The 17,847-nt window shown below is 41.5% G+C and overlaps 1 protein-coding gene across 18 annotated transcripts in view; it reads left to right on the top strand.

The window, feature by feature from the left end:
- Positions 1–9,004, top strand: part of nalcn (sodium leak channel, non-selective) — a 100,848-nt gene extending 91,844 nt beyond the window's left edge. For 15 of the 18 annotated variants that reach the window (XM_037789639.1, XM_037789643.1, XM_037789653.1 and 12 more), the window contains 12 exons: positions 625–731; positions 863–937; positions 1,048–1,167; positions 1,265–1,333; positions 1,433–1,581; positions 1,702–1,795; positions 2,930–3,062; positions 4,026–4,141; positions 4,706–4,863; positions 6,262–6,416; positions 6,548–6,682; positions 6,822–6,939. In XM_037789639.1, the coding sequence (XP_037645567.1) occupies positions 625–731; positions 863–937; positions 1,048–1,167; positions 1,265–1,333; positions 1,433–1,581; positions 1,702–1,795; positions 2,930–3,062; positions 4,026–4,141; positions 4,706–4,863; positions 6,262–6,416; positions 6,548–6,639 (1,268 nt within the window). In that variant the 3' untranslated portion in view covers positions 6,640–6,682; positions 6,822–6,939. Of the gene's footprint in view, positions 1–624; positions 732–862; positions 938–1,047; positions 1,168–1,264; positions 1,334–1,432; positions 1,582–1,701; positions 1,796–2,929; positions 3,063–4,025; positions 4,142–4,705; positions 4,864–6,261; positions 6,420–6,546; positions 6,683–6,821; positions 6,940–8,091 lie in introns of those variants that run through there. The other 3 variants (XM_037789655.1, XM_037789656.1, XR_005209559.1) reach the window with 2 other exon arrangements.
- The last annotated feature ends 8,843 nt before the right edge of the window (positions 9,005–17,847 follow it).

Below are 17,847 nucleotides of genomic sequence, written 5' to 3'. Positions count from 1 at the left end.
CCTCATGAATTCTCCTTCACATCTTTCCTTGACCTTGTGACATTAGGACGTAAGTTTTTTATTTTTCGACCGCAGCCATAATCCTCCTGCTGGAACAGGAGAAGCTACAGTAATAGCCAATCACATTAAAGCAGCTTCACTTTCCTAATGGACTTAAGAGAAGACTCTACGTCTCCTGCTCAAGCTCAATTTTTGTTTTAGAGGATGAAGTACTGAGTCAGCCAGTGATGTAACAGTAACCTCACTGTGTGTGAAATATGCAAAATTCACAAAATCCAAGGCACATTTGCACTGTTAGTGTTATTTTTTTATTTTGTTATACCTTATCTTGGCACAAACGCCTCTACATACATAAATGTATGTGAAACCTGCAACACAATTAAGTGTTATCACACTGATAACAACACCCAAGCAGTCCATGAGTGCCATCTGCAGGACAGTAAGGGACGCTACCACAGATTCAAGCATCAGCTGACTTTTAAAGACCACTGCTGCAAAAAGTTCAGACATTCAATTTTGACCACTGACTAGAATGAAAATGTTAAAATACACAATTTCCACAGAGAAATGTTGTTGCAGCTGTGCAGGTATCAATAAATCTCTGGTCTTCTCTCTGCCTGACAGAAAACGGGGGTTTCCGGGCCAAGATGTACGACATTACTCAACATCCCTTCTTCAAACGGGGCATTGCTGTGCTGGTGCTGGCACAGTCGGTGCTGCTCTCGGTCAAGGTAGAGCCTCATACCATTGTGTCATTTAATTTATGTATGCTTCTTATTTATGCCCCTATGACTTTATGTTTCTTTAGCATGTCAAGTACAACATTACATATTGACATGTGTGTTAATCTGCTCTTCTCCAGTGGGACGTAGACGATTCAGTAACCTTTCCTCTTGCCACCATGTCAGTAGTCTTCACCTTTATATTTGTACTAGAGGTAAGCCTGTCGCCCTATCTTCTCATGCATCAGTTTCCAGGTTTGATTGCCTCCTCTGGGTGGCCTGTAGACGTCTCACTGATGTTACTTGTTGGTGTTTTGTTACCCAGGTGACCATGAAGCTCATAGCCATGTCACCCGCGGGTTACTGGCAGAGCAGACGGAATCGCTACGACCTGCTCGTCACGGTATTGGGTGTCATCTGGATAGTCCTGCATTTTTCCTTACTGGTTAGACAAACTACTGTCACATTAAGGGAACATTTTAAGTCAATGTTAAGTATTTTAACAAATACTACACAAATAACGCTATAATTTCCCTCTCTAGAACGCATATACGTACATGATGGGCACATGTGTGATTGTCTTCAGATTCTTTACAATATGTGGGAAGCATGTGAGTATATATGCGTGCTCAATTCAGTGTCTTTTGCCAAAAAAAATAATATGTATCATAACAACAACACATGCTTTTGTGTGCATGTGTTGAATATAGGTGACTCTGAAGATGCTGCTGCTGACTGTGGTTGTCAGCATGTACAAGAGCTTCTTCATCATCGTGGGCATGTTCCTCCTCCTCCTCTGCTACGCATTCGCTGGCGTTGTTCTCTTTGGAACTGTTAAATACGGAGAGAACATCAACCGGTAAGGATTACTGTAGATCTTCTGTTTACTGGCCAGAGCCCGGTACCTTCATTATGCTGCTTTTTTCCCCATTGATGTGCACTGAGTTGTCTGATTCTGTCCCGTCTCCCCTCCTCACAGGCATGCCAACTTCTCCACAGCGGGCAAGGCTATCACCGTTCTATTCCGTATTGTCACAGGGGAAGATTGGAATAAAATCATGCATGACTGCATGGTAAGATGAGCTGCAGGTCCAGCAGACAAAAGAACACACAGTCTATTCCCAATCTGGAAAAAAAAAATACTGTATATTGTAAACATTATATTTTGTGTTGAAAGGGTCGTTTCACCTCAATTTTCGAAGGCGAATGGATTTTTGTTTGTGGTGCTGCTCACAGCAGAATGAACAGTTACTCTTGTTACTCACAGTTGTTCATATAACTTTGTATACTCCACAGACTTCACTGTCAGCAGTTTTCACTAGAACCACTTTCTAGCAAAGAAATAGCCCACAATGAAAACTGCTGACATGACTATCTGCATGGCTGGATATCACTCTGTTAAAGAAGATATGTTTTTTTTGTTTTTTTTGTAATTTGGGTGACCCAACCCTTTAACAAAACATTTCAAGGAACATTTTGTATGTTTTAATTATGGCTGTCAATCGATTCAAATATTTAATCACGATTTATCGCATGATTGTCCATAGTTAAATCTGATTAATCGCAAATTAATCGCACGTTTTTTATCTGTTCAAAATGTCCCTTAAAGGGAGATTTGTCAATTATTTAATACTCTTTTCATCATGGGAGTGGGCAAATATGCTTGCTTTATGCAAATGTATGTATATATTCATTATTGGAAATCAATTAACAACAGAAAAAATTACAAATATGGTCCAGAAACCCTCACAGGTACTGCATTTAGCATAAAAAATATGCTCAAATCATAATATGGCAAACTGAAGCCCAACAGGCAACAACAGCTGTCAGTGTGTCAGTGTGCTGACTTGACTATGACTTGCCCCAAACTGCATGTGATAATCATAAAGTAGGCATGTCTGTAAAGGGGAGACTCGTGGTTAGCCATAGAAGTTTGTAGCGTTATTTAGCTTCCTTCCCGACAAGCTAGAATGACGTGGTTTGTACCAATTGATTCCTTCGATTTTCTAGTTTCATGATACCAGTATCTTCACTCTAGCTCTAAAACTGAGCCCACTACAACCTCTGAAAGCTTGATTGGGTTAACGCGTTAAAGAAATTAGTAACGTTAAAACAATACGCGTTATTATTGTGTTAACTTTGACAGCACTAGTTTTAATGCTCCATACATTTAATCAAATTATTTAAGTTTTTTTTTCTGTCCCCAGGTGCAAGCCCCATTCTGCACCCCGGATAAACATCGCTACTGGGAGACCGACTGTGGCAACTACGCTGGAGCGCTTATCTACTTCTGCTCTTTCTATGTGATTATAGCCTACATCATGCTCAACCTACTCGTAGGTCAGTGTGTGTCGGTTTACTTGTATAGATGATATTGTGGGGACCAAGTCAAACAGCCACAATATGGGAACTCACCTTCAGTTTCAGGGACAAAACTGTGAGCATGCATAAAAGCCATTCAAAAGGATGACAAACTTGTGTAGATGATTGCAGAGCTCATAAAGCACACTCAACGTGTGGTTTTGTCATCTCTCCAAAGAGACAAGAAAGAGTTTTTTCCAGAGGCGAGAGTTTAAGTTTATTACAGCTTATTATCAGCACAACGATCAAACCCCTTCATGCAGAAATGATTATTTCTTTTTCACATCAGAGGCCGCCACGTAAGAAGAGGGAGAGAGGCAGAATGACATTGCAGAAAAAAAGGATATGGGATACACAGAAGGGCATGAGTAGAATCAAAATGAGCACGAGTTTTAAGGTGGAACTAAACCATCCCTCTACATCTTTTTGAATGTTATCCTCAGTATAATTCACTTTCATAAGGGTTGTAATCTTGCCTGGAAAGACACAGATGGTGAGGCATAAAGCCCAGATACTTATTGTGATATTAGAGCCACCGCTGACCTTGTACAAATTATGAAAAAAGTACCTTAATATCACACACACAGACAAAAGAAGCAATGCATGAAAAAAGCAAGAATAGCAAGAACGATTGTTGTATGAATAAAAGTAAATCAGAGAATCAAGTGGAAAAAGGGGTTAAAGGGGTTGTTTTCTTGCTTGAGCTTGTGTTATGAGAGTCATTATTATAACAGTCTGGGTTTCAATCAATGCATTATTGTGATATGATTCATTCAATCTCCCAGACGCCTGAGCTGTTTGACTCATGGCACCATAAAATAAACAGATATTTAGAGCTATAAAGGTCAGCAGAACAAATTGCAGTCACTGTTATACAAGATGATTGATATGTTATGGAATATTTGCATCCGTGGGTATTAATATCTCCTGCTTTTGACGCAGCCATCATCGTGGAGAACTTCTCTCTGTTCTACTCCACCGAGGAGGACCAGCTGCTGAGCTATAATGACCTGAGGCACTTCCAGATCATCTGGAACATGGTGGATGACAAACGGGAGGTGAGAAACTAGCAATAGGAGGGAGGATGAGGACACAGCAGAGGGCGATGATCATATAGCTATGAGCAAAGGACGATATAGAGAAGATAAAAAGCATGATGGGAGCTAATGAGAAGGGCTGAAGGGAATGAAGTTTGGCGTTGAGTAATAGGAGTAAAAGTAATTAGAACAGTGTGTGCTGGATTAAAAATGTAGACCCCCTCCAATTTATCCATGATGTCATCCGGAAGTACTGTGGGCTCTTCTTTTGAATTGTACAATTATAACATACACAGCAATATATACAGTATGTGAGCAGCAGCCCTAACATGAATATATATGAACCCACCCCAACTTTGCCAGTCTCTAGCTGTAACTGTAGTCTGACAAACCCAAGGCTCTTCTACCCACTCCCACCCAAACACCTCCAAAAATAATAAAAAAAAAAGGGTCATTAAGGGTTTTTCCTCTCAGGCTTGAAAGCTGGACACTCCTGGAGATTTAAAATTCAGGTCTAAGTCTCAGCATCACAGACCCTTCGCCTCTTGAATGACCCTTTGACTTCTACGACTTTTATTTCCCCAGGGTGTGATCCCCACATCCAGGGTGAAGTTCCTGCTCCGTCTGCTCCGAGGCAGGCTGGAGGTGGACCTGGACAAAGACAAGTTGCTGTTCAAACACATGTGCTACGAGATGGAGCGACTGCACAGTGGAGGGGATGTGACCTTCCATGATGTGCTCAGGTGACCATGGACCACTGCATACACTTAACGCAGATACAGTGTACAGTATAAGGGTGCTTCTACTCCTGTAGTTGGGTTCATTTGGTCCAGACCAAAGTGGAAAAAATTATACATTGTTGCATTTTAGTTCTGGTGCAGTTTCTGTTCACACTGACTTTTTTACAAACTAACCAAGAGGAGTAAATATGAAGTTATATAGACTGACAGGTAACTTGCTGATTGTAACAGTTTTGGCGATTGTCATCCTGCATCATCAGGACCCACATGGGGAAATCAAATTCCTGTGACTGACAGAAGTTTATACAGCACTTTAATGCTCTGATGAGTATATTTATGTTCTTTGATTAATAACTTAAATTGCATGTTATGAATAACGGGGTACAGGTAGAGACAGGACTGTACAAAAGCCACTTTGCGTGCTCCCAGATGACTGGTGCGAACGCCATGGTGCGCACTGATACACGCATGAGACGTATTATCGTGGGATTGCTGTCACACACTTTTTAATGGAGTTAATGAATTGAGAAAGTACATGGAGTCGAGCACAGCAGCTTTTGACATATTAATCAGGGAAAATACCTGCGCTGACGTGCTTACAGTATATATGTGACCTTATACAGACCAATATTATCGCTTCCTGAACAGATTTCCCGATCAGCAGTTGGATATATTTGTAGTTAGTTTAGCTTTTGAAATCATGCTAAAATCACGAACCGCTTTCATAAAATCCTGTGCTTCATTTGTTTGCTTTCACACCACAAATGAACCGTACTAACCGGGAAAACGGACCTGAGGTGCGGAAGCCCTAGGTGTGAAAGCAAAGCACCCTTAGTATTTAAAGGGAACCCACTAGGGTAACACAATGTAACATCAATACCCTCCTTTACTGAATTACAATTTGTTTTATACGAAAAAAATGTAATTATTTAATAAACTCACGTTTTAAATCTCTACATGAAGCTGCATCAGAGATATTTGCTGTTTCTGTCCAATTGAAATTCTGGTCCGAGGGATCATCACTAGAGAAACTCTCTAATTTTGCACAGGAGGTAACAACACCTGCTTTCAAAGAGAAGTGGGGACTGCATGTCTTCAACAACTTGACACTCCCTGATTGAAAACATAACTAAGGGTCCTGAAAGTGTGGAGTTAGTCATATCATCATTTCACGGTTTAGAAGTCTTTAAACTTCAGTTAAGCCTTGATGGTTTGGTGCTGCTTCTGTGCATTGTTGACTTGTACAGCTTTACCTGTGTAAGAAGTGTGTTTTTGCATTAAAGCCCTGATAATCTTTAGTTTTATGGAAGCATTATTATATTCCACTAAGTATGTCCCTCTTTTGGCTGTATGTCTCTGTGTGTGGGCTTTGTTTCATGCTTGTGTGTGTGTGTCTTACAGCATGCTGTCATACCGCTCAGTGGACATTAGAAAGTCTCTCCAGCTGGAGGAGCTGTTGGCCAGGGAACAGTTGGAGTACACCATTGAAGAAGAGGTTGCCAAACAGACCATACGAATGTGGCTCAAGAAATGCCTCAAACGCATCCGGGCGGTTAGTCCCTCAACACAAACATGCCTTGTGACATTGTGACAACATTCCCTAAGGGGATTTCGACAAACACACACATATACGGTAAACACTACAGTATCACTCACTGACCACATTATGTTCGTGTGCCCGTTCCAGTGCAGCAGCATCCACAGCGACAGAGAGAGCCAGCAGCAGGAGCTGAGCCGCTTACTCAACCCTCCCAGCATAGAGACCACCTTGCCAAGTGAGGACCATAATGCTAACAACCCAGACAACCCCTCGCAGCCTGAGGTAAAGCCCGACGCCCATACCAACCGACGCCGCATACACACTTGCACATGTTCACAGCTTGACATATAGCAAGCACATCATATAATCTGCAGGTGTGCGCTTGCAGTGGTGAAACAAAGGATACCTTCTCTTTGTTTAGATGAGTGGTCTCCAGCAGCTACTGAGCCCCACGTTGTCAGACAGAGGAGGCTACAGGCAGGACTCCTCAGACCTGGGGAGGCCACAGAGGAAGCTGGGACAGTGGCGGCTGCCTGCAGGTGTGTATGACTCTGTCAACTGTCTATTGCAACGTGGCACAGTTCTGTAGAGGACGTTCTGTTAAAGGGATAGTTTGTGTGTTTTGAAGTGGGGTTGTATGAGGTACGTATCCATAATCAGTGTAGTACCTACAGTAGATGACGGTCGGCACGCCCCCAGTTTTGAGAAGCAGACAGGAGTACCAAAACGTGAGCAGAGTAATGTACTGCTGTGGATGGGGGCAGTAGCAAAATTTATTTTAGTCACCTAAATGAAAGGCCCACCTAAAAAAAATCAATATCAGTTTAAGCGTATGCTATATTTAGAATATGTACACCACTTGACCTTGCTGTCAGACAGCCCTTTCTGGCGGGGAAACTGAAGCCGTTGTGTCATCTATGCTCCCTCCAATGCTGCCAGACTCCATTGAAAAAAAAACTGTAATTTTACCTCACAGAACACGGGGTTGCTGGTCTACCGCTGCCTCGATCGGTTAAAACACAAACAAACTAACCGGTCGAGGCAGTGGTAGGCCAGCCACTCCCGTGTTCTGCGAGGTAAAATTACTGTTTTTTTCGTTGGAGTCTGGTGGCTTTGGCGAGAGCATAGATTACGGCCTCAGTTACCTAGACTGAGTAGCTGTCTCACGGCAAGGTAAATGGGTGAAAATATTTTAAATATAGCGTACAATTAAACTGATCTCGATTTTTCTTTTATGTGGCTAAAATATGTTTTGCTGACGGACTCGTCCACAGCAGTACATTGCTTTGCTTCTGTGCAGTAACTCCTGTCTGCTTCTCCAAACTGGGGGCGTGCCGATCGTCATCCACTGCAAGTAATTCACTGATTATGCATATGTACTTCATACAAGCCCACTTCAAAACACCTGAACTATTGTATCCCTCTAAAGTGAGTTGGAAAAAGCTTAACTGAGTGTCTCTTTGCCATGGAAAACCAGGGCTTATTGTGACCTTATATTACAGGAAGAGTGTAAGATTTATTCATACAGACAGGTCAGTTAAAAAACAAGCTCTTATTTACAATAGTGGCCTGGCAGGAGGCAAGGGCCTTCTTTATGTGGATTTTAAAAAAAAAATGAAGACAAAGAAATGCAGGTTAACATGGCAAGAATCAGGCTGTGAATTCTCTGTTGCTCTTTGTGTTTGTTGTAGCCGGTCGCACAAGTGTCAAGTCCATAGTGTGCAAGATGGGCCCTGTCAACGACGAGGCTTCTTCGGGGTCAGAGGTGAAGAAGTGGTGGACCCGCCAGCTGACCGTGGAGAGCGACGAGAGCGGCGACGACCTCATCGACATTTAGAGAATGAGGCGCAGCACATCCTGCAGTTTTTTTCTACAGATGAGCTGGGAAGCTTGCTGGTTGACTCAAGTTTTTTTTTTTTTTTTTCTCTTGCTCTCCCCTGATCAGTGACAGCAATGCTTTTTCTAGTCTCTTTTTATCCAGGTTCAGAAAGTATGGTAGGCTGTGCGTGCAGGTTATCGACGAGACATTCGTTAAGCAGCCGTTTTGACACGCGGCGACGATTTCGTACCTCTGGGATAGGTATTACTTTTCCTCTGCGGTTTCCACTCATTAGTTTTTCTATGCAGGCACACATGGTGTTAAGGCAGACTGCGACACGAAAGGACATGTTGCATTCAACAAACCAAGACGCTGCTGCTCTATATGTTTTCTACTGTTCTGGTGTTTCGTGTCAACTTTTGAAACCGGTAATCATGGTGGCGCGTCTACAAATAAGTTGTGATGTCCTTTCATGCTTTGTCTCTGTTCTTCTGTTTTAGTCCACGTCTCCGATAATGTCTCTTCTGGTCTTCAGTATTAATCGTATATAAGTATCGATTTTTCTTATAGTCACTTTATATTGAAACCAGGCCTCTTGTTCTTGTTGGTGGAACAAGCTAATTAAATTTAGATTTATGACTGTGAATGTAATTAAAAGTCAAATCTATCTTATGTATTTGTGCAAAGTTTAAACATGAAATATTTTGTAAATTATTATAAATCTTTAGCTTTATCAGATATTCAACTATTCTAATAAAGGCCCAGACGGGCATTTATGAGCAAAATAATTGTCGGATTTAATTTCGCTTACATTACATACTGTTAGCAGACAAGTCCCCATCCACACGTCCTTATAGAAATTGTCAAGTCTGGGGCGCCCCGGTAGCTCACCTGGTAGAATCAATATTCTCTTACTGTAATGGCTATTTCTCGCGTAAAATGTTTTCAGAAACATGTTGTAGTTTAGCTGTAAAATGAGAAAGTTTGTGACCCGGCAGCCACGTCGGGATCAGTTGAGGAAATACCAAGCACCGCCCACCAGCCAGAGCAAACTTTCTCATTTTACAGCTAAACAGTACACTACAAGATGTTTCTGAAAACATATTATGCGAGAAATAGGCATTACAGTAACAGAATATTGATTTGTATTTGATCAATAATCTTTAAAAAAAAATGTTCAAGTCTAAATTTCAAATATTTTTAAAAAAATTTAAATCCCAAACTACTAAATATATGGTTAAAATTATTTTCCTGTTGGAATTTTTACTCCACAATAAAACAAAAGTCTTTGGCCCATTTCCAGTTTTCTATATGCCTTTACATGCTGATTATAGACTACAATGCATTGTGTGCAGCCTTTGTAACACAAGTCCTCCCTCTTGTTTTGGCCATTCCGTGATCCCTTTAGAAAGCCTGTTGCCCCCTTCACCGTGACTTGTTTTACACAGTGATTCAATTTATGGGGAATTTAATTACCCCTTCCAAAAAACCTGGGATTAGACTAACGAAGGGGGTAATTGAGTGGACAGATGCTGTTTAATGATTCTCCTCGCACACATCTGCTCAGATCAAGCACTAGAGTGCCTTCTCTGGATAACACTGCCCTCTCCTGGATGCATGCTGAGCTGCCCTGATAAGCTGCTCAGCATTTCCTGATTGTTCCCTCCCAACTTCATTCTTTGCTTTGTATGTACGAAATGCCAAAGAGACCAAAAGAGAATTGACTCAACCCTGAAGCTGGGGTGCACTGGGCTGTTTCTTTTGACTACATTAAATTGTATACTTTTTCCCTCCTCCTTTACATACTCTATATGAAGTCACTGCTCATCCTGGCGCCCAGCACTTTCTCCATTTCACAGCGTTGACCGATGATGACAGTCCTGTCATCTGCCATGAGCAGCTTGCTGTGGACCGAGATGAGCTCAGTTTCCAAGCGGCCGCCTGGGTCAGCATGAATCTGCTGTCCACAGAATGATCCAGTAGACGGGCACTGTGAGTACACACACACACACACACACACACACACACACAAACAAACAACATAAACAGAGGTGTGTGTATTAGCCTTTCATTTTATTCCTTGTGTTCCCTGATGATGTATTTCTCTCTCGTTAATTCATCAGACAATCACTCCGGGTTAGACTTGAGCTAATTGACTAATGTGCTCAACTGCCGGCCGCAGCTAAGGCATTTGGCCCTTGTTAGACACAGAATTAGCCCATTAAAAGAGACAGGGTCTTCATTTGTCCATTCAAATGCCCAGTAAGTTTCACAGTTGATGGAGTGTGTATGGCTGGATAATGAATGCGAGGGAAAGCAGAGGGAGTGTAGAGAATCAGCTGCCTGTGGGACGCCTACTTGCTCTATAGAAATCATGACTTACTCACACATTCCAGCCTCTTGATGAGTGAGTGCCCCCCCACCCACCCCTCCGACATATGGTCCTGTAGGGAAACAGTGTGACATCAGCCCTCTTGCCAATCAACTGTCTTTAATTTCTCTTTTCTCGTTCTTTCTTCTCCTCAACCATCGCCTCTTAAGCTCCACTTAGCTCAGAACTAGCTCACATCAAAGGGCTTTTTCTCTTTTTTTCTCATTTTCGCCCTGCGTGGTGGAACACTTTTTTTTGTCTTTTAATTGCCTCTGCATCGCACTGGCTCTTACAGGGCCTGTTGTTTTTACCCTCTCTATTGCAATTTGCCCATCTCTCCCTTGTGCGTGTCCACTGCTTATTTAGGGCCTAATTGAGGCACTTTGGTAATTGAGGAGGAAGTTCTTAAGAGCGGAGGGAGCGGAGGAGTGTCTCTGAGTCGAGATTACCTGTAATTAAAGTACATGATGGCTTTGATGGCTTTGGTCCCCTCCTGTTGAGATGGCGCCTTCAAACCCTGGCGGCAGCAGCAGCAGCATCACAGAAGATGTCGTATAAGACCACCACACACACACACATACGGAGATGCAAATGCTGTATGCGTGACAGACAGAGATTCTTATATAAAAGACACACACACACACATACTTCACATAATCCGGTGCAGTTTGTTAATGGCCCTCCACACAGCTAATTAAAAACTAGTTCTGGAGGAGGACGTGTTGGGAAGTAGATATGATTTAGAGCACCACTTGTCACCCTCCCCCAGAAAGTCTTAATTTATACCTCTGAGACTTCACACAGAGACAATGTGACCACGTTATCTGATTATTAAGCAGGAAATGAGGTGTGATTGCCCTTGAATGTGTAAATCCTTGCTGTTTGGAATGGCAGAGATGCGAGTGGTTAGATTCCTCACGATCTGATTTATCATTGGCCGACCAATTTCAACACCTTTCGCCAAGAGCAAAAAGGAAACTCAATGCTTGATTCACTTTCCATCTTGGCTGCAGCTACTGTCCGTCTTTGTCTTCACTTGGATTCTCGCTCCATTGCGTGTCTCCTTTGCTGGTATCGAAGCACCATGGTGGCGGGAAGAAAATGACGAAAGCACACTGCACTTTCTCTATTTTCTATAGAGTGCTGCAGGAATGTGTGAGGAATGAGCACTTCCAGTTCCCTCGTCTCGAAGTTAATGTTTTTTTTTAAAAGGTTTTTGGTTAGATGCCTGTAATAAGATCTGTGGTTAACACAAGCTTATTAAGAGATTTTAACATTTTGGTCAACGCATAGACTGTATATAAGAAGTGGACGTAGTCACAGTGACGTCACCCATTGGTTTGTGGACTGCTGTTTTGAAGTCTCGAGTTCGGCATTTTGGCCGTCGTAATCTTTGTATTTCAACCAGAAGCGACACAAGAGGGTGGCGCTAAGTACAACCGAATGCTGAATAAGACATTTTCAGCTGTCCAAAAAGGTTGTAATTAACTTTCATGAGCTGAAAGATACGCTGTGACCCAGACCGGACAACGCCGTGGTAGCGATCTGTCAATCATATGGTAGCCACACCCTAAAGCATCCCCTGCTTTATGGTCTATTTGACTCTAAATGGGACCATAATTTACTGAATGAACATCATGCTGTATTGAAGAAAAACTTGAAACTAGCGATTGAGACCATAAACTCATGTTTACTGAGGTAATAAATCAAGTGAGAAGTAGGGTCATTTTCTCATAGACTTCTATACAATCTGACTTTTTTTGCAACTGGAGGAGTCAGCCCCTGCTGGCTGTTAGAAAGCCTTTTACGTGTCCTAAAAAAGTGGCTAAATGAGGCTACTAAATGTCATCACGCCGAACACTAGTTTGCCTTTAGCTTAGTGGTGGTGATGTGAAGTTATCAGTGATGTGACGTTAGCTTTTTACTCCTGGCGATTGCATTTAAGCTTCAAAAATCATAAAAGTGGTATTCATTTGTGAAGATGATCTTGCTACAAAACGTGTAAGTATCATAAACCTTTGTTTGAAACGGCGGAGCATATTTTCTGCAATAATCCAAACCCAATGGAAGAATCCCATTGACATTTTGTCGAGGGAACCAGGAGCTTCCGGGTTGGCCTGCAAAAATATGTCATCCCTGCAGCACTCTATGGCTGCACATAAAACAAACAAATGAAGGAGCGCAAAATCAAACACTCACTCCTTCACTCAAATAGAAACTTGCCTGTAAACCATTGAGCAAATGTCAGAGATCATACCAAAGAGAAGAGCAGAGGCGTTATGCACTCAATCTATACAACCAGCGATGTGTGCCTCAACAGTAAGACTGATTAGAGTAAATATGAGGTGAGGAAGGGTAAAAGCTTTCTCTCACTGAGCTCCTCATGGCTATTGTCCCTTCTAGACACTATTGAGAGTGTCTGTCTGCAGCCTTGAGCAATTAAGGGACACGGACAGAGGTTAAAGCAGGGTGAGCCTCATAAGGAGGCCATTGTTCCTCAAGGCCAAAATGACGTCTATTTCAAAAGATGCATAGGATTATCTGGCATGTACATTTGTACAGAAGTGACTAGTCATTTATTGTTTTTGGTACGTCACTACATAATGAAGTGTGATTTTGAATGAAGGCCCCTTGTTTATGTGTATTTTTTTGAAGATTCATCATTTCACCATAGCTTGCTCTCAATTTTAGACCCTTGTTGTGAATCTTTCCCTCCTTTCCACACATCCTTAGCCTCATAAATAAGGTGGCGGCAGTGCAAATTAGCCGCCTGTATCTCATGTCAACATACACCGCAGGTCTAGGCCTGATCCTGTCCCTGTGTTTTGAAACAGATGGCTACTACTACAATAAAAAAAGTAGCAAATTATTTTAGCAGCGGGCGGCAAAAGCAATTAACAACTGGCATAATGTGTTGATTAAAATCCATTCCAGTCTCAATGAAGGGAGAAAAAAAGTCTAATTTTCCACTCAGTCAGTTGGCGTACGTCCACCGCTCAAAGTACGCTGACCTGGCCACAGCTGTCGTTCACTTATAGGACCAATGTATGATTCTTTGACCTCATTCACTTGTCACTGAATATGCAGAAAAAAAGTCACAATATTTGTTCTCATGCGTTGGTTACAATAGTACAATTAAACCTTTTTTAATTTACTATGTTCAAGAAATTAAAGGGGAACACCACCTAAATTAAGAATTCCAATATGTTATTTCCATGGCCTAGGTAAGTTCAATCAATATTTGTGAACATGAGCTACTCTCTCTCAACGCCAGAAACCAGAGGTAAGTAGACTTGTGATATCATAAGGTATAAAGTTTGGAGCTGCTCCATAGAAAGTGAATGGGAGACTGATTTTGTGGACCAACAGAATGTTTGTTTTCTTTTTCTTTTCATACCCAAATGAGCTTTATTATATTGTAGTGTTCTCAATTATGAAACAGAAAATGTTCCCATATACTCGGAACACTCCCCTGTGTGCTCTCAGTGTCATCTACAACATCTCTCAACCTTCATCGTCTATGGAGCAGTTTCACACTTTATACCCTATGACATCACATGTTTGAGTTTTGTCACTCTAGTTTTTGGATTTGGATTTCATGTTTACTAATATTTTTTGGACTGTCTTAGACCATAGAAATAACATGTATGCATTTTGAGTAATAGTTCCCCTTTAAATGTCTCTTTTTTTCCCCCATATGTGAACTTAAAGAACACATATTCCATGATGTATGGGTAAACTGTCTCGTAAGATAGTAAATTATTCCCATAGAAACAATATTGGTGAGATAAAACTGCCTCAGCTCAAATTCAACTCCACACATTTTAAAACTGTTACTAATTTCCCTGGTTTCCTCTGTGCTTCATAATCTCCACAACTGATCTGGGACTGGCTGTTTTCTGCCTAATTAGAGCAAACATCTTCTATTTTTCCATATAAGTTCAATTTAAAAGCCTGTTTCATGCTTGAAATGCATCTCTCAGATTTTAGACTCAGACTTTGACTCTGCGGCTCCTTTGTAAATGTGATGAATGCAGGAAGTAATTTTTTTTTTTTTCAGGCCTTTACCTCATGTACCTCATCAACAGCAGTCAATTGCCACCCCACCGATCGCCGCGCACCAAGTGAGAGGCTGTACTTTGTCTTTGAGCCAGAAAATCTCATTTTCACTAAACACCTAATCAATCCCATTCATCTGGCTATGGTTCCCCAGTTCCCCAGTTCTACACCTGGCTTTGGCGTCTTTAATTACTGGGAGACGGGCTTTGTCTGATCTGGAGCCAAGATTGGAATATGAGTGGCAAATTCGGAAGGAAATCATACAGGCTCAAACCAATTCAATTACCCACCAATCAAAGTAGAAAGGCCCGTAATTGCAGTGAAAGGGTAACAATGAGAGTCTCCACTTCAGCCTGAGAATTGAGGGTGTTATTAGCAAGGAATAATGCCTGCCTGCAGGGGGTGCTATGCTCAAACTATTAAATTTAAACTGCGGCGAGCAATCTTACAGATCACTGGGAAAGCATTTCTTAATGTGATTATAGCCCTCGGTGAGACATTTCCTTATAATTTCATGTTTTTAACTCTGCCATTATGTCAAATTGTGCATGAATATGGTGTTTGCGAGCAAGCGAGCAGAAAATGGATATGACATTATGAAGAAGCAAAGCATTCGCACTGCAATGCGAATTAGGGAATTTGTCTGCAATGTACTAACAATGACAGAAGAAAGCAGCGTTGTGTAGGAACGATTTCTAAAAGAAAGACCTGTCTGCGCTTGAGATCAAACCATTCCTCCATACCTTTGTAAAACTCCCAACTCTGGAAAAAAAAAAAAGCCTGGCTGCATCACTGACCATCTTGTTCTGTATTTCTACACCAATATCAATCCAAGGCATTCTGGGAATTTTTGTACCTGACTGTAAAAGTCTTCAAAAGCAAACAAACAAATAGAAACCAGCATCACATGCTACAGTCAGGTCAAGCTGAAGAAGAATGGCTCTCAGACTCCATCATAGTATGCTGGAACATTGTGCATTCACACAAAAGAACAACGTGCTTCCTCCTCAGCTCAATAAGCATCCATACGTAGTTTCTTATTGTACTCAGATCAAAGACTGCCTTTAATTTCAGTCGGTCTGCACCTGCCCACATTTCCCTCCCCTTCCTCTGGAAATTGTGAATGATTTTAATGTATGTATTTATCATCTGTCCCCCCCCCCTCCTCCCTCTGTGTCCAACCTAGTCATTCCAAGCCCCAGCCAGACCCAGAGATGTGTAAAAGCCCAGACAGAGAAATGGAACGGCGGTGACAGAGTATAGAAGTGTACTGCCGACTGACAGAAACCCCCACTGGCTGCAGAATGGGATAGTTTGGGACAACTCAGGTACAAACTGACAACTTCAATTTTGCCTTTCCTTTGTTTTGTTTTTCTCTTTTTTTTTTATTCCTCTTTGTGTGACTGCATTTGAAGATTGCCAATCACGATATCAAAAGAGAACGCCGTTGTCATATAGTTTGTTTTCCAAACGTAACCTTTCGCGGCTCTGCAGTCACACTCCATTTTTTTCAGATTCCAAAAAACTCATGTGCACACAGACTCGCACGTGGGTACATGCGCCAAAAGCAAACAAACAAAATCAAACGACATCAAACAGTATCAAAGTGAAAATCAGTGTCCTTCATGGATTGTGTGATGTTACTGATTATTTCCTGCTTGGCTTGGCGTAGCTCTGATTCTTTTAAGACAGTGTAGATCTGATTTCAAAATAAGATTTTGATATTTGGCATGACAACTTCACAGCAATTAATTTTACACTGGGGATTGGCGTCACCTACTCGTCTGGTCACAATATTATTGGGATAAATCTGTTTTACTCGTGTTTGTAACCTAATTTTAATTATCCAAGGAAACCTAATCATCCCACTTTATTTCAGTGCTGCCCAAAGTGGGGCCCGCGGGCCAAAGTTGGTCTGCCATAAGGTTTGATTTGGCCTGCCAGATGTTTCTAGCGGAAAAAAATAAATATAAGAAAATGTAATATGAATTGCTGTTTATGCTGTTTTATTTGTTTTGTGATGTAAAAATGCACTTTAAATGTAGGATCCCTAATTATTAGGTCTGTCAAAGTTAACGCAATAATAACGCATTAACGCAAATTTGTTTTTAATGCCACTAATTCCAAACAACTTCACGCAACTTGCAATTTTTTAGATTGTAGCGGGCTCAGTTTTAAAGGTAGAGTGATGAAGATACTTGTCACGAAGGAGGGTAAAAAACGCCCCAAATTTTGTCGAGGAAAAACTGTCATGGCCATTTTCAAAGGGGTCCCTTGACCTCTGAATCTCAAGATGTGTGAATGAAAATGGGTTCTATGGGTACCCACGATTCTCCTCTTTACAGACATGCCCACTTTATGATAATCACATGTAGTTTGGGGAAAGTCATAGTCAAGTCAGCACACTGACACACTGACAGCTGTTGTTGCCTGTTGGGCTTGAGTTTGCCATATTTTGATTTGAGCATATTGTTTATGCTAAATGCAGTACCTGTGAGGGTTTCTGGACAATATTTGTCATTGTTTTGTGTTGTTAATGGATTTCCAATAATAAATATATACATACATTTGCATAAAGCAGCATATTTGCCCACTCCCATGTTGATATGAGTATTAAATACTTGACAAATCTCCCTTCAAGGTACATTTTGAACAGATACAAAATGTGCAATTAATTTGCGATTAATCGCGATTAACTATGGACAATCATGCGATTAAATATTTTAAGTGATTGACAGCCCTACTAATTATTAATTATTCTCATAATCTGAGCACGGCAGGCAAAGTGACACTGCGCAGTAAAAGTCAGTTTGGAGCGAGTGAGGTAAGAAAAAACGGAGAGGCAGAGACAGTGGCACACGGACAAAAGGCATTTGAATTAAGGGAATTTGGCATCCTAGTATCATTTTGCATCTTTACAGTACAATAAGTGTTTGCTTTTGGCCCGTGGCCTACCATTACGTTTTAGTTTTAGCCTCCGAAGGGGAAGAAGTTGGGCACCCCTGATCTAGATGATAGCTGCAATCGTGAATATTCAGCAGTTCAGCTTGATAAACTCCTGGTAAACAGACAACATACTGTATGTGTTCAACAGACAGTAAGGAAACCAAACAAGCAACTCAGTAAGTGTACCATCAAATGGTTTGTTGAGCTTGACCCGATCGTTGAGGACGAAGTTACAGTATAGCCAGAAACGGG

The sequence above is a fragment of the Sebastes umbrosus genome, chromosome 13 (assembly GCF_015220745.1).
Source record: "Sebastes umbrosus isolate fSebUmb1 chromosome 13, fSebUmb1.pri, whole genome shotgun sequence".
In the NCBI taxonomy this organism is placed as follows: Eukaryota; Metazoa; Chordata; class Actinopteri; order Perciformes; family Sebastidae; genus Sebastes; species Sebastes umbrosus.
The sequence above is the reverse complement of the archived record's forward strand: the minus strand, read 5'-3'. Positions and strand labels throughout refer to the sequence as shown.